General features: G+C 45.7%; 1 protein-coding gene across 1 annotated transcript in view; it reads right to left on the bottom strand.

Annotated features, from left to right (window-relative positions):
* The window catches only part of STK32A (serine/threonine kinase 32A), a 193,184-nt gene that overhangs the window by 25,147 nt on the left and 150,522 nt on the right, over positions 1-17,515 (bottom strand). The window contains exon 7 of the mRNA XM_075601025.1: positions 5,723-5,812. Within this exon, the coding sequence (XP_075457140.1) occupies positions 5,723-5,812 (90 nt within the window). The remainder of the gene's footprint in view (positions 1-5,722; positions 5,813-17,515) is intronic.

A 17,515-nucleotide genomic window follows, 5' to 3' on the forward strand; every position in this document is an offset into this window, starting at 1 on the left:
CATTAGTCTGGAAGAGATGCGCAGTGAGAGTAGACAGAATCAGTCACTCTCTTGGCGTATCTCTAACAGGCAATTGCGCTGCTTTAATTTTATTTGATTAACATATTATTGATGCAGCGGTCTCCGGAGCTGAACTGCATTAATTTCAGCCCCAGGGACCCCCTTCCTCCCGAGTTCAGGCCCCAGTATGGGGTGTCTGTATCTCTGTTATGTTTAAATGTCCCGATCATGTGACGCGGGAGAATTAATCATGGCGGGGATACTGGCACCCCATACCTGGGCCTGTATCTTGGAAGCAGGGGGTCCCTGGGGCTGAAATTAATGTGGTTCAGCGCCAAAGAACCCCTGCTTCAATAATATATTAATGAAATCAAATAAAAGCAGCGCGAATGCCTGTTAGAGATACGCAGAGTTACTTACTCTGTCTACTCTCATTGACCGGCAAGCGAGAGAGGTCACGCTACAGTTGCTCTCTCATTGCGCGTCTCTTCCAGCCTAATGCTGCCTGGTATGATTCACACAGCGGGAGTTCCATAAAGAGGCAGGGGCCACTGCAGTGTTACTGCTGATGGGCAATTTATTCTGGTCGCGGGGATTCCGCGAGAAGGCGCGTGTCACTACCATGCCATTGGCGGATTCTGTGCAGACTTCGAGACAAACCATCAGGCTCCATTTGTATGTTTCAAGGAAAATAGAGTTTAATGTGCACTGTCCTAGACAGAGACAGTTTCTAGGAGCTTGATACACCCACCTCATAGCAGATCAGGACTTTTTAGTACTATGCTAAGGGTTATGTTCTACATGGTCCAAAACTGCCATTCAGACTGTTTTCAGTCAAAAATCTTACTCGACCACTTACTTGAAAGCATAGCAATGCAGTTGCTTAGAAAGATTCTTCTATAACTTCTATGGTGGTGGGAACAGTGCAAACTGCAACTACCCATCCACTTCACCCTGGGAGCCATACATTGGATTCTAAAATATACCTGGCGACATAGACAGCGCAGCCCCCAAAGCCTCAGAGTTATAGGTGACACTCATAAATCAACAGCGATGCATAAAAAGTATTGATATTGATGTAAATTATTAGTTTGTATACGTTATTTGTGGAAAAACCTTAGCAATTATTTCTGCAGCATGTTGCATGAATGTCTGATTCATTGTTTGCTTCGCGTTGGTTGGAAAAAGCATCTAGTTCATGTCCACTTATCCACAGTGGTGTGAGTTGTTTTGCTATACAGTACATTTGTTTGTAGTACATATTGCTTGTGTTGCAGCGCATTTGCAGATATCAGATTCACCTTATGGGCCTTATTCAGAAAGCCCCGATAAGGCCCTTATCGAGCACTTATAGACCAAAATGGCTACTGGTATTCAGATAGCCTCGATAAGTGCTCGATAACGGCCTGTATCGATGCAAAATATTTATCTCCGTCCGAAATTCGCTGACTGAGCAGCGATCAGGCCCTTATCGACCATTTTCGGAGGGTTGATAAACTCCCGCTATTCAGAGACCCGCGAGTCGGGTGTCGCGGCCCATCGCAGCCCATCGCAGGCTTAAAAAACGATTTTCTCCCCAAATCCACTTCCCCACAAAATTGTTGGGCAATTGGTGGGGAAATGCCTCGATGAGCTGCGATGGGTCGGGACTTAGAAGAAATCAGGCCCCTTTCCTGCCTCGGATTGATGCCGGGGGTCTCCGGAGCTGATAGCCATTAATAGCAGCTCCGGACCCCCCCGGCATGCATCCGAGGCAGGAAACATGAATGTACAGCAACTTCATTACCTTAGCGGCTAACCACTAAGGCAATGAAGGGGTTAAACACCCGTGCCAGGCTTACTGTAATAAACATACAGTACAATACAATACAGTGGCTATCGGGGGTGGGTGAAGGGGGAATTTGGCCCTTAGTGGCTGTTTAGGCATTGCGGGGGGGTTGCGGGGGGATTTAACCCCTTCATTACATTGGCGGTTAATACCGCTAAGGTAATAAAGGGGTTAACCCAACCGCTACCCCCCCGCAAGGTCTAAACACCCATCCTTAGGGCTAATACCCCCTTCAATCACCCGTGAGGCCTAAGCACCCACCCCAGACTGACTATACCCACCCTATACCCATTGAGTAGTATAGTGGTACATCATACCCATATAATAATAATATGGGCATGATAAGCCTCTATAGCACTCAATGGGCACCCTAATAAAAATACAGTAATACACAAGACACACAGTAATAAAACCTAACTATACTCCCAAAAAACACACTTCACTAAATAAAATCAGTAGCCAGCTAATCCAATCAATAGAAGCAATTACAACATCAACAATGAATTAATTAAACCATTACCCAATCAAACCAATTAATCCATAAAGCAACTCAAAATGAATAGTAACACTAACCAATGTAAACAATGAATTAATCCTACATTAATTAATGCAACCATTAAAAGACAAATAAATACATTAAAACTATCTCTGAAGTATCCATAAAACACATTAGCTAACATAATATAACTTTAAGTACAAGCGAACACCAATCGCAAACCTTTTAATACATTAACCATAAACAAACAATCACATCCACATCAATAACAAGCGAGAAATGCCCCCCAAATATTGGCATAATAATGTAGTAATCTGTACCCGAAAGAGGTACAGATTAATATATTATCAGTCAATGTGCCTCCCCCAAAAAATCAAAAAACACACCCAAAAAATAGACCTGTAAAAAGAAACATTTACAAACATAGAATATCTTACTTACCATTAGAAGCGGTGGCCCCTCCGACTCCCGGGGTAACAGGAAGCTCACGTACCTTGAAGGCCTCCAACAGCATCCGATGCCATCATCCATCAGGATCCGGCTCAGGTACCCCAAACTTCTTTTTTCTTTCTTTAATCACCGTCTTCTATCTTCATCTGTAACCATATCTTGTTGTTCTTTATCTTCTTTCTTCATCTGTCAATCCATAAAACCCCATGTTAAATCCCAGCCGATGCTGTCTCGTCGGCTTCTTGGGCTCAAATGAGGCGTCACAGCCTTAAATATGGCTTGTGACGTCACATTTACCCTCACAATGGTTAACAACCACCTGATTGGCTGTTAAAACCATGTGCAGAATTAAAAAAATTTTTTTTTGCTGTGACGTCACTTAAAGGGAATGATGCCAGCCAATCAGAATGGCTGTGCTTCATTTACCTTTAACATGACGTCAGTAAATCCAAGATGGCCGCTGTGTCACAAGGTATTTCAGCCAATCAGCGTGTGGAATTGGTTCCCACGATCTGATTGGCTGAAATACCTTGTGACACAGCGGCCATCTTGGATTTACTGACGTCATGTTAAAGGTAAATGAAGCACAGCCATTCTGATTGGCTGGCATCATTCCCTTTAAGTGACGTCACAGCAAAAAAAATTTTTTTTAATTCTGCACATGGTTTTAACAGCCAATCAGGTGGCTGTTAACCATTGTGAGGGTAAATATGACGTCACAAGCCATATTTAAGGCCGTGACGCCTCATTTGAGCCCAAGAAGCCGACGAGACAGCATCGGCTGGGATTTAACATGGGGTTTTATGGATTGACAGATGAAGAAAGAAGATAAAGAACAACAAGATATGGTTACAGATGAAGATAGAAGACGGTGATTAAAGAAAGAAAAAAGAAGTTTGGGGTACCTGAGCCGGATCCTGATGGATGATGGCATCGGATGCTGTTGGAGGCCTTCAAGGTACGTGAGCTTCCTGTTACCCCGGGAGTCGGAGGGGCCACCGCTTCTAATGGTAAGTAAGATATTCTATGTTTGTAAATGTTTCTTTTTACAGGTCTATTTTTTGGGTGTGTTTTTTGATTTTTTGGGGGAGGCACATTGACTGATAATATATTAATCTGTACCTCTTTCGGGTACAGATTACTACATTATTATGCCAATATTTGGGGGGCATTTCTCGCTTGTTATTGATGTGGATGTGATTGTTTGTTTATGGTTAATGTATTAAAAGGTTTGCGATTGGTGTTCGCTTGTACTTAAAGTTATATTATGTTAGCTAATGTGTTTTATGGATACTTCAGAGATAGTTTTAATGTATTTATTTGTCTTTTAATGGTTGCATTAATTAATGTAGGATTAATTCATTGTTTACATTGGTTAGTGTTACTATTCATTTTGAGTTGCTTTATGGATTAATTGGTTTGATTGGGTAATGGTTTAATTAATTCATTGTTGATGTTGTAATTGCTTCTATTGATTGGATTAGCTGGCTACTGATTTTATTTAGTGAAGTGTGTTTTTTGGGAGTATAGTTAGGTTTTATTACTGTGTGTCTTGTGTATTACTGTATTTTTATTAGGGTGCCCATTGAGTGCTATAGAGGCTTATCATGCCCATATTATTATTATATGGGTATGATGTACCACTATACTACTCAATGGGTATAGGGTGGGTATAGTCAGTCTGGGGTGGGTGCTTAGGCCTCACGGGTCAGGGTGGGTAGGTGATTAAGGGGTTAGGGACCATTAGAATGTATTTTTTTTCAATATATGCTTTCTGGCAACGGAGGACAGAGGGACCTGCTGTTGTGGTAAGTATAACTGTATTTATTTATTTTATTTATGTATGCGACTGCAGTGTTTAATAATGGGCAAATAATATATTATCCATATCTGGATAATAGTTAATTTGCCCATTACTGTACTGTATGAATTTGGGCAGGGGGGGGGGGGGGGCGTGTATTGATGTGTTTTTACATATTAATTTAAATATCCATTTCTTTAATAGTGTAGAGGTGCAGGGGGTCTCCGGAGCTGAAGCACGTTGGTTTTGTGTCCGGGGACCCCCTGCTTCCCGAGATACAGGCCCCATTATGGGGTGCCGGTATCCCTCTGCATTGAAATGTCCCGCGTCACGTGACCGGGACATTTCCTTGCATAGGAGATACCGGCACCCCATAAAGAGGCCTGTATCTCGGGAAGCAGGGGGTCCCCGGACACTAAACCAACGTTCTTCAGCTCCGGAGACCCCCTGCACCTCTACACTATTAAAGAAATGGATATTTAAATTAATAAATTTCGGCCGACATTTCCGCTGGGAGAGGCGGCTCTCTCAGAGCAGCTCTCTCTGCAGCAGAAATGAATCGCTGGTTTTTGCCTTTTCAGAGGGTTGAGGCTCTCGCTGGCAGCAACTCGCCAGGTTTGGGCATTCTGCTATCACAGGTATTCGAGCCTTTCAGAATACCGTGATAGCAACGCCCAAAAAACATTCATTTTAAAATCCATGGCGATTTTTTTTATGAATGTTCTCTGAATAAGGCCCTATGATAGCATGGCAACCGGAGACACTGCACACATCTTTTAAGGTACAGTACTGAGTTGTTTTCAGTGTATATGATTTATAGAAGTGCTTTGGCTTTGCAATGAAGCTGCTGCCCTAGCTGAAGTATGAATGCTCTGCTTAACAGCATTCCGAAAATTCCATAATTGAAAGTCCTTCAACATCAAAAATGAACCTGACACTTTAAACTCTTTACAAGTTATGCAAGCCTTTTAGACCTGATTACATTGAGATACAAAACAATTGAGAAAACTTTAGAATGTAGAACAATGATTCTCTGGTTCCTTGAGAATTCTGTCATGTGCAGTGTCCCCTTTTAATGCTGCTTCACAGGATTACCACCCAAAGCAAAATAAAACATTAAAACAAAAAAAGTGCAGTAAATACCTACCCATATAAGGTTTTGTTCCAGCAACTGTAGTGATCTTCGTACCTTTACTGACAAATGTCGCAATATTGAAATCTGTTACATGTACATGTCCTGGATGATAGAAACGAAAGAAAATAACATTAATTAAATATACTTTATAGGTTGGGATAGCTTTTAATGGACAAACATATCAATTGTACAAGGTTCTTTTGTATATAAACGTTTGAGGTCTCTTCATGAAATTTGCAGGGACTTGGCCTTTGGTCAAGGGACAGCATGTCCACACTGACGATGCCCCTTGGTGCTACAGGTTCTGATTGATGGTTGGGAGAGTGCTGGTAGGTGAGCAGTAGTGGGGGATGTGAGTGGTCAGTGCGAGGTCTGTGGGGGGAGGTTTTTTAAAGAGGGAAATGGTAGTTGGACAGTGTTTTAAATTAACACTATTGGTAGCTGCAGCTCTTGATCGCTTAGCTGTAATGGCTGCTACTAATGGTGATGAGCTGGAATCAATTTTACATTCACTAAGAAAAAGGGGGGCTGAATATCGGCATATGTGATTGCCTCTGTATCCAACAAACATCCGGGGAGGAATGTGGCTCCACATCACAAGGCTCTGATTCTACGTAGGTAAAAATGGATGGCGGCGTCCCCAAAAGGGGTGGGATTTCACAAAACCCCAGAGACCGGCCAGGGAGAGAGGTCACGCTACAGCTGCTGAAGTGATCAATGAATCCAAATTGATTAGGCCTGGAAGACTAGTACTTCCAGAGGATGCAATGTATATTCTCCTGGCTGGGAGGAAGGATGCTGAAAAGCTAGGAACATCTGGAGTAATAACTATATCTGGTGAAGCATCTAGTGGTGAGAGTCCATCTTTTTCCAATTTTCCAGAGGTGGTTTTAGCTTCTTTGATAACTTTATTGGAGAAGTTTGGTGAGCAAGATAAGGTGAACAAAGATGAAACAGTAGAGTGGTTAGTGCTTAGTTAGCAGTACATCAGGAGACTAATCTGTCAATGCTACAAGTTAAATGAAATGGAATTTTTTGAGAACGGTTCACATGAAAGTGATTGGTGTTATAAAGATGTAGTTGGTTTATGAATACATTTACCTTTAACTGTTAAAGAAAACATTTGGAAAAAAGAATACATATATTTATTGTTTGGGTTATCAGGTGCTAAAGGAAATGGTTTTAAAAGTGATAAATCCCATGAGGAAAAGAAAAAATACATTCCCAGATATTTTTAAAAAACTCATTGCAAGCTTTTGCATTTATGTAAATGTCATAGCAGTAAAAGATAAGTCAATTAGTAGCTCTTTATTTAAACATATTGATATTATTCTTGAAGCACAGACATTTCGTGGCTTATTATGGTTTCTATATGATGAACAGTTTTGACAAGAAATATCAGTGCACCCAAAGTGTACGTGGAGCATAAAAGATGTAGACCTATGTTTGTCTTTTATGACACCTCGTGGGCTGGCTCCCTTTCTGCCAGCTGCCGGCCAGCAGAAAAATGCAGTTGGGTAAGTTGGAATTTAAAAAAGGTATCTGTTAGGACTTTAACAAATCTTAATGCAAATCGGTAGGGGCAGGGCCGACCTTAGGGCAAGGCGGCCACCATTGGGCCCTGCGTCTTTGGGAGCCCTGTGCTTACTCCTCTCCTTCCTGCCAGTACTGGGATCCAACTTTCACCCGACCGGAGGGGGGAGCTGGAGCGCCGGGTCCCCCCCATCTCCATCTCCCCTCTCCATCAGAAATTAGATCCTGGCGCCAACTGGAGGTAGAAGAGGAAGCGCGGGGCCCCCGGACCAGCAGAAAGGTAGGTGAGGGGAGTGGTGGTGTGTGTGTTCACTCTAACCATCTCCGCAGCGGGCCTGCCACCTGCAGCGTCTGCAACACAACGTCACGGCGTGATATGATGTCGTCTTGCCATGGCAATGTCATGTCTCTGCAACTCTGCCGGAGGAGGCCTGCTGGTCTTGTTAGTCCCCCTGTTTTTTTACAGTGGGACCCCGCTGCAAGCGTGCTGCCTTAGGCCAAGCACAGCCTTTTATTAAATTAAATGCGATGCTTTCGCAGGGGTGGAATTGTGAGCACATTTACAGAAAAAATTCAGGGGCTAAAGGTGAAGACCCCAATGAGAGTAAAAGAGATGGCATTTTGGCTACATTTGTATCCCAATAAAAATAAGGTTTGACTATTAAAGGAAGGTTTTAATTTAGGTTTCTGGATCCTGTCAGTTGAAATACAGTAGAATTGCCTGAGAATATTGAACATTTAAAATCAGTTTAAAAACATAAAGTGGTGGTAGAAAACCAAATAAGAAAGGAATTATGCCTCGACAGGCTTGCAGATCCTTCCATACAATCTCCACATAAACATTTTAGGATTTCCAAGTTTGGCATCGTACCAAAGAAAGAACCTTGGTCCTTTACATTAATACATCATTAGTCACATCCTGCGCAGGTCTTTCAGTAAATTATAGCAGTGATAATAATAATAATAACTTTACTTCATATAGCTCTGTTCTCCCAATGGGACTCAAAGCGCTTCACAATTACAGTACAATGCGTGGTAAACAGCATTGTACATAAGATAGGTACATAGGAGATTCCAATCTATGTTTTTGGTGCCTGAGGCACAGGGAGATAAGGTGACTTTCCCAAAGTCACAATGAGCTGACACTGTGATTTAAGACAGAGCCCCCAACTTCAAACTCAGTGCAATTGTTTTCAGGTCAGTGTTTTTACTCACTGAGCAGCCTTTGCCATGTGTCTTATGCAACATTTGAACAAGCGGTACGGTTAATCAAGGTGACGAAAAACCCTCCACCGTAAAGCACAAAGCAAATAAAAATATCCATTGTGAGCACATTCCTCAGTCAGCGCGCCTGCACTGTAGGCAGGCGGCGCGCTGACAGGCAATTGACCGCTACCTGCGGTCTGTAGGGAGCGGGAGCGGCGGCCGTGGGGCGTGGTTTGAGCGGAGGGACCCTCTACTCTCCCCCTCCTTCCTCCATATGCCCTCTGCTGCTCCCGTAAATCCCCCCCCCCCCCCCTGCAGATGCTGCAGCGGGGGTCGGTCTCCCGGGCTGCAGGAGGCGGTCTGAATCAGCTGTGCTACAGCTCAGCGGCATCGGCAGCATCTGGTTACCAGCGCATCACTAATACGGTCATATTCATCCTCTCCATGCTGACACACACACACACACAAACCAACACCACCCCCCCTACCTTTTGGAGGAAGCTCTCTGACAGCTCCCGCTCCCGCCGCTGATAGGCTCATCAGCGCACCACGTGACGCGTCACCACTCAGGTTCGCAATTTTCTTGCATCCCCTGGCGGCTGACGCGTCACAGCGTGTAGTGAGCCGTGCAGCGAGGGGGAACTGGGACCGGCTCAGAAGGATACCCCTGCTGGTGAGGAACGCGCACACAGCCGCGCGCTTAACCGGACGAAGCGGGACCAAAGCCTAAGGCTGCGTCCATGGTCAGGCAGACCATGGGGTGGCATGCGCACGCTGACCGATCAAACTGCCCACCCCAGCCTGTCTCTCTCTCTCTCTGCTCTCTCCTCACCAGCCTTGCTCTCTCTCTGCTCTCCCCACTCCAGCCTGTCTCTCTCTGCTCTCTCCCCACTCCAGCCTGTCTCTCTCTGCTCTCTCCCCACCCCAGCCTGTCTCTCTCTCTCTGCTCTCTCCTCACCAGCCTGGCTCTCTCTCTGCTCTCCCCACTCCAGCCTGTCTCTCTCTGCTCTCTCCCCACTCCAGCCTGTCTCTCTCTGCTCTCTCCCCACTCCCGCCTGTCTCTCTCTGCTCTCTCCCCACTACAGCCTGTGTCTCTCTGCTCTCTCCCAACACCAGCCTGTCTCCCCCTTGCATCTCAGATCCCCCCCTTGCATCTCCATTCATCCATTCATCGTCCCTTGCATCTCCGGTCACCCCTCCTTACATCCAACCTTGTTCTTCTTGCTCTGTGCTGCACAACCATCTTTCACCCATTGTCCATTCTTAACCCACCCCTGGCCTGACCTCACGGCTCCTTATGGGAGGGTCCCCTCAGCCTTAAGTCATGTCTCCACTCCCCTTACAGGTCCGGGGCTTTCTTTATTCTCCTACCCCTTTTCATTATGTTTTTCTATTGTGTCTGAAGTTGCTCTTTGCAACATTGGCTGTGTTTTGCTTGACTATCTTGAAAACATTTATCGGACTGTTGTAAGCAAACTGAAGTCAAACCTATTCTTGTGCTGTACAGAGAGATAATGCTGACCCTACCCTGCTGTGCCATTTACAACTAAGAAATTGTGTTTTTTCCTGACACATTATATAAGTGAGATGACAAATCTCTGCAAGCCTGAACAAACCAGTGAGATGGAAATACTCTTTCTGCAACAAAATGCTTCATCTGGACAAAAATGGATTTTGAATTATGTGTCCATGATGCTGACAATGTCCTATATTCTCTACAATAGTTTCAGTGCTGGAGAAAATCTGGGGTGCTCCAATATATTGGAATTTTTGGGGGGATCAGTGGCGTAGCTAGAAATGCGCGTTCCCCGGGTAAAAAAAAATTTCAGGGCCCCATTAATATTAATACTGACTACAATTTTTTCTCCCTCCCCCATCCACTCTGAGATCTCTTCCCATCCCTCCTCATCATCATCCCTCATCATCATCTTTCCCCCTTCTCATCCTCTCTTCCTCTCCTCATCTCTCCCCTCCTACCAATACATAATAAAACATACACCCCCCTACCAATACATAATAAAAAAATACACACCCCTTCCCAATACATAACAAAAATACACCCCCCGTACCCCCATAACATAATAAATACCAACACCAGCTTGGTCTCAGGCCGGGACCCGTGGCTGCAGGCGGCCTGGCGGCCGCACAAAGCATTTGCCGCTGGGTCTCCTCCTGCAGGCTTCTCTCCCTCACATGTCAGCGGGCACCGGAAGTGAGCCAAGCTTACTTCCGGCGCACCAGTGTGGAACAGAGTGCGAGGGAGAGAAACCTGCAATTGGGGAGAGCTGGGCCGGGTGGCAACTGCGTTGTGCAGCCGCCGGGCCGCCCACAGCCACCGGGTCACGGTCTGTCCCCCCCGGCCGGCCGCAGCATACCAGAGGGAGAGCGGGCCCCAAGAGCATGGGCCCCCGTGCTTTGCCCGAGCTATAGCTATGTCCTTGTGGGGGATGCAGGTGGATGAATCAGGACAAATCCTACATACTATATACGTAAAGAGAAGTGAGTTACACCATACAGTGTGGCAGAATGGCCTCACGGTGGGTTCAGTAAGAGCCCTTAGACAGTGCTTCACTATAATATGGGTATTTAGGTAATATACTTCTGTTGCAGACACACTTTGTAAGTATGTATAGAGTAGTGAATGTACAGTTAGGTCCGGAAATAATTGGACACTAATGCAAGTTTTGTTATTTCGGCTGTGTATAAAAATAAATTAAAGTTACAGTTAAATAATGAATATGGGCTTAAAGTGCAGTCTATCAGCTTTAATTTGAGGGTATTCACATCCAAATTGGAGAAAGGGTTTAGGAATTACATCTCTTTAATATATAGCCCCCTCTTTTTCAAGGGACCAAAAGTAATTGGACAATTGACTCAAAAGCTGTTTCATGGACAGGTGTGGGCTATTCCTTCGTTATTTCATCATCAATTAAGCAGGTAAAAGGTCTGGAGTTGATTCGAGTTGTGGCATTCGCATTTGGAAGCTGTTGCTGTGAACCCACACATGCGGTCAAAGGAGCTCTCAATGCAAGTGAAACAAAGCATCCTTAGGCTGCAAAAAAAAAGGAAAATCCATCAGAGAGATAACAGGAACATTGGGAGTGGCCAAATCAACAGTTTGGTACATTCTGAGAAAAAAAGAACGCACTGGTGAGCTCAGCAACACAAAAAGGCCTGGACGTCCACGAAATACAACAGTGGTGGATGATTGTAGGATCCTTTCCATGGTAAAGAAAAACCCCTTCACAACATCCAGCCAAGTGAAGAACACTCTCCAGGAGGTAGGCATATCATTATCCAAGTCTACCATAAAGAGAAGACTTCATGAGAGCAAATACAGAGGGTTCACCACAAGGTGCAAACCATTCATAAGCCTCAAGAATAGAAAGGTCAGGTTAGACTTTGCCAAACAATATCTAAAAAAGCCAGCCAAGTTCTGGAACAGCATTCTTTGGACAGATGAAACTAAGATCAACCTGGAACAGAATGATGGGAAGAAAAAAGTATGGAGAAGGCTTGGAATGGCTCATGATCCGAAGCATACCACATCATCTGTAAAACACGGTTAGGCAGTGTGATGGCATGGGCATGCATGGCTTACAATGGCACTGGGTCACTAGTGTTTATTGATCATGTGACAGAAGACAGAAGCAGCCGGATGAATTCTGAAGTGTATAGGGATATATTATCTGCTCAGATTCAGCCAAATTCAGCGAAGTTGATTCGACGGCGCTTCACTTTACAGATGGACAATGACCCAAAACATACTGCGAATGCAACCCAGGAGTTTTTTAAGGCAAAGAAGTGGAATATTCTGCAATGGCCAAGTCAATCACCTGATCTCAACCCGAACGCGCATGCATTTCACTTGCTGAAGACAAAACATAAGGCAGAAAGACCCACGAACAAACAACAACTGAAGACAGCTGCAGTAAAGGCCTGGCAAAGCATCACAAAGGAGGAAACCCAGCGTTTGGTGATGTCCATGCGTTCCAGACTTCAAGCAGTCATTGCCTGCAAAGGATTCTCAACAAAGTATTAAAAATTAACATTTTATTTATGATTGTGTTAATTTGTCCAATTACATTTGAGCCCCTGAAACAAGGGGACTGTGTATGAAAATGGTTGCAATTCCTAAACGTTTCATACAATATCTTTGTTCAACCCCTTGAATTAAAGCTGAAAGTCTGCACTTCTATTGCATCTCAGTTGTTTCATTTCAAATCCATTAAGGTGGCGTACAGAGCCCAAATTATGAAAATTGTTACAGTGTCCAATTATTTCCGGACCTAACTGTAAGTGTACATGCTGGCATGTGCAAACGGATACAACAGCATGTTAGACCGCCTCATTTTTTGCACATGATAATACTTTTAAAATGGCTGTTGCCTGTGTCATAGCATTGTGTTTGTCCTACTGCAAAGCACCAGCGGAAGCTTTAACGTCTGCTACATCTGTTTGTGTTTAGTTATCGTTATGTAAATTTGTATAAGCTATCACTACGAGCATTATTTGGAACAGAGGTTTGTCCAAATACGTTTACACCTGGCACAGGCAATAGAGAGAAAAATGACAGCCCTAGATACAGAATTTGATATGCAATATTATCATGTGTTATGAACTTCTGCCCTTCATTTTTCTTTTTCATACTCGGCTACACAAGTTTGGAATTTGAGAAGCAATGTATTCTATTTGGCTACTCAACACATCTGCCCTACCTAACACATAAATCCTGGTACCAGTGCAGGCAATGTTAGAATTAATCCAGGTTTTTCCCTGCAGTAAACAGCTCCCTTGAGTGACAGGATGGGCGGGCTGAGGCCTGTGTTCTGCCCAATCAGGGGCTCAGTAGTTGTAGGGGAATGACCCCCGTATTGTCCGGTGCTTCTAAAGTTCCAAAGGAAAAACTGGGTGTATTGTAATAGCAGTCTCTGACACATGAAGTATGAGGATGGCCACTACACGGGCATGAGGATCCTGTGTGAGGGAAACCAGCAAGCAGAGCGTGCGGCAGGATAAAGGATAAAACCTGGGTGGGGGGCTGTTGTGCAGGGGATAGTTAGAGACAGGGAGAGAGGCAACCAAAAAGCTACCCCTCCCGTGTACTCACGGTGTTATCGCCTGCTGCCCTGACCCAACCCGGTGTACTCACTGCCCGTGCCTGGCTGGTTCCGTCTCCTCGGGCGTCGCGCTGGCGTGTGACGTCATCGTTCCTGTGTGGAACTTTATCAAAGAGATAAACTTTGATAAAGTTCCACACAGGAACGAAACGCGTCAGAGTGTCTCTGTGATGCGCAGCACTCTAGTTTAATAAAGCTGTTTTTAAACATTCATGTTTCCGGTTGAATTCCTGCTGCAGTGACCATCTACACACCACGAACAATCAGGGGCTCAGACCTTACACCCTCCCCCAGGGTACTTGAGGGGCTGCACAGCCAAATTAAGTGGGTTCCCTCACACTGAGAGTGATTGCTGGGAGTGTGGAATCAGGGCTCTGTTCACCTCCATCCCCTCCCTTAGGGGAGTGCGACAGCTACCCCTCATCCCACCAGGGGGTGAGAGAACAGCTGAGGAGAGACCCTTGAGGCCTCAAGCCTTCTTGGTTGATTCCAGGGACTATCCAGAGGAAGGACTAGAAGTGAATCAGTTATATGCTGTATTCGTGTTGGAGAATAAAGTGTTTCAGTTTTATATAATACCCTGCCTGAGACTGCAATTAATCAGGGGGAGTATCAGAAGTGAGTTCTCCTGCAGGGATTGCCTCCAGCACTCCTGGAGCCTGCAAGAGATGGAGGCGCCGCATCAGTAAGAAAGAACCAACCATCACCCCAAAAGCCTGTCCTGTCTTCCCCACTAACACCGGCGGAAACTCAGCCCTTCTGTGAGCCAGCAGGTAACCAGCACAACACACCCTGTAATAGTGAGATTTCCCAGAGGGTGGGGGAAAACCTGATACACTAGTGTAGCCATGTATAAAAATGTTATACAGATCCTTCTCATGCTGGCAGTAAACCTGGTAAGTATGCAGGGTTGCCAGCAACAATCATGGAGGTTTGCCCTCATACCCTGGTGAGGTGTCATATGTAACAAGGGAAGTGACAACGTGCTCTGTGTCCACTGTTAGTGACACAGAGGGCTGTCTTTTCTGAGTCTATATAAGACACTGCACTGCCTAAAGTTAGTGGTTCTGACTGTGTTCTGTAGGAGGTTAATCAAGTGTTCAAGTTCAAGAAGAGTCTGCAGCAGTTCAAGGCTGGCAGATCTGAGTATTAGCTGAGTACACACTGTGTCAGGGACCTGACACAGATGGTGATCTCCCTTAGGGGAGAAGTGACCCAACTCTATTGAGAGAGGAAGAACCTTCTGAGAGGAATGGACTCCAACAGAATGAGCGGCTAGTACGACCGCAATCAGGGGCAGACTGTCCAGGATGATGCCAATAAAGATGCCCTTGTTCACTACAACCCTTCTGTGTGAGTGTGGAGTCATTCTACAGAAGGATGTACCACAGAGGAGGTCCCCATCAGATACATCCCCCTGCGGCCGCAGAGATCCTGATGGGGTGGAGGCGCTGCATCGTATGTGAGTAGGACTCAGAGCACACCACCTCAGACGCCTGTCATGCTGATATCCCCATACCAACCAAGTGGGAGACTCAGGAGTCCTGTAAGCCAGCAGCTGCACCACACGACATACAGACATGTAATGGGGCCAGTAGACCACAGGGGCCAATGTGAGATTCGGTGGGGCAAGGTGATAGTGTAAAGAAGGCGCTGAAACAATACTGGTGTTCACCGTTCTATAAGTGAATAATTAATAAAGTGTATAAAAATATTTATAATACTTATAATACCTTAAGTGCATACAATAAGTGACTAATGATAGTGAAAAAAACGTATATAAATAGTTGTAACCCCTGCTCAAACCCTCTGGAAGGGACTGTCTTCACTGGTCCCAGATGATCGATATATGTTCTCACAACCCAGGGGGAGCATGAAGGAAAAAACAACAAGAAACACAAACTAAGTGCAGACTGTAAACTTCAATTTAGCTGTATGTGAGGAGACTTGGCTCTTCTGTAAAGCCTACTCACAGGATGGCAGATAATAAAGGGCAATAACTGGATCTGGTGAATCTGTGATGTCGTCTGGATAGACAGGACAGCTCTCACACATAGGCATCAGGTAGATAGGAACATGCAAGAATAAAAAGAAATCTCCATGGTGCAGATCAGTATAAAAAGGATAACTTTATAGTGTAGTTTAAAAATGTGCACTTACAATATTACAAAAAATAACAAGCATTTAGCACTTATGCCAAGTGACTCAGGAGTGTCTGTGACCACCGCTCACCGCTCACTGCACCGCAGCTGCTTGTCCTCTCCACACGACAGTAACACTGGAATTGCCTCCAGGAACAGGCTTGACCGCCACACCTCCAAGGTAGCCCCTCTGTGCCCCGAGAAGGCAGGCTCGATCACCGCGCTGCTGTATCTGTCCCAATTTTCCTGGAATGTCCTTGAGGGACAGATGACATCACTGGAGGCGTAGCAATGCTGGAGGCGGGGACAGGAGTAGAAATGCTATGTTGAGCTTGAATGGTGTTATATTCTTCAGCAATGCTGCTGTGTGGAGCTGTGTTCCAATTCAGGGGGATTTCCTTCTTTCCTGTGGCTGTTAAATCTTGATATTTCTCCTCTTAGCTGTTGCAGGGCTTCCTGAGGTGTCACTGTACTTTGTACTGGCCAGCAAAATCCACCAGTCTCCTCACTCCATGGATCGGTCAGGCCCTTGCAGAGTGTTCTGCCGCAGCCTCACCATATCAAAACCACAGCTCCACACAGCAGCATTGCTGAAGAATATAACACCATTCAAGCGCAACATAGCATTTCTACTCCTGTCCCTGCCTCCAGCATTGCTACGCCTCCAGTGATGTCATCTGTCACTCAAGGACATTCCAGGAAAATTGGGACAGATACAGCAGCGCGGTGATCGAGCCTGCCTTCTCGGGGCACAGAGGGGCTACCTTGGAGGTGTGGCGGTCAAGCCTGTTTCTACTGGCAAGCTAGTGGCGGCATCTTAACCCAGGGTTCGGGCTTGTTTTTCGCAAGCGTGATTCTCAATGCTACGTATATAGCATATGCTGCGTGCAAGATTCACAGGTCTAAAACCGACCAAGCGGGAAGGGGAGCGTGGGCCACCTCACGATGGAGAATAACGGAACTGCCCAGTGGTGATTAAGCGGAACGCAAGGCACAGGCCCAAGGTAGGGGGCAATTTCCTCATCCATCAGGATGCAACGCCACTCACAAGGTACCAGTTTCAAAGCGTTTTAGACGGTGCCTTGCCGCTAGGGGGGATGGATCCAAGTGTATTTGGTACCCATTCCTTCAGAATCGGCGCCGCTACAGCGGCAGCTGAGAACAGCTGTACGCCGGAGCAAATAAAGAAACCAGGGAAGTTGAAATCCAGTGCCTATAGGGGTTACATCAGGGCCAAAGGGCACTGCAACGTGCGGATGCAAGAAGATTAACATGTTTTTCACTCTCTGTAGACAGCTGCACAAGGAACCTGGAAGTGGGGATCATGGGTCATTCATTCATTCATGGGGCGCACGCATGGGCAAAGGATCAGCGGTGCGGCCAGCAGCTGTGTTTTACGGAGGAGGAGGTGAATTGGCGTTGGCCTGGGAAGAGAGGAATGTTCTTGGTTGATCGGTAACCGGCTCTGGACAAGGCACTAGCAGAATTTCAGTGGTAAAACTCTTAAGCGCAGAGAGATTGACGCCAATGATGGCAGCTGGCACAGAAGGGACGGTGTGCATCTATCGCCAAAGGGGTTGGAGGTGTTCTTAAGTAACATCAAGGTTTTTTTGCGGGAAGAATTAAGGTCAGAGGTCGCAGCTTTGGGTGGGCGTGTCGGCCCCAAGGTAGCCAGTGCCCGGCAGAGGGGCCTCCGGGTGGCGGAGCAGCAGCGTCAGCCAAGTTCAGGAGATCGAGAATGGGCGAGGACTTTAGGATCCGCCTGTCAGCTGGAGCCCCTAGAAAAGCTCGGCAGGCTGGAGGCG

The sequence above is a fragment of the Ascaphus truei genome, chromosome 5, assembly GCF_040206685.1.
Source record: "Ascaphus truei isolate aAscTru1 chromosome 5, aAscTru1.hap1, whole genome shotgun sequence".
Classification (NCBI taxonomy): Eukaryota; Metazoa; Chordata; class Amphibia; order Anura; family Ascaphidae; genus Ascaphus; species Ascaphus truei.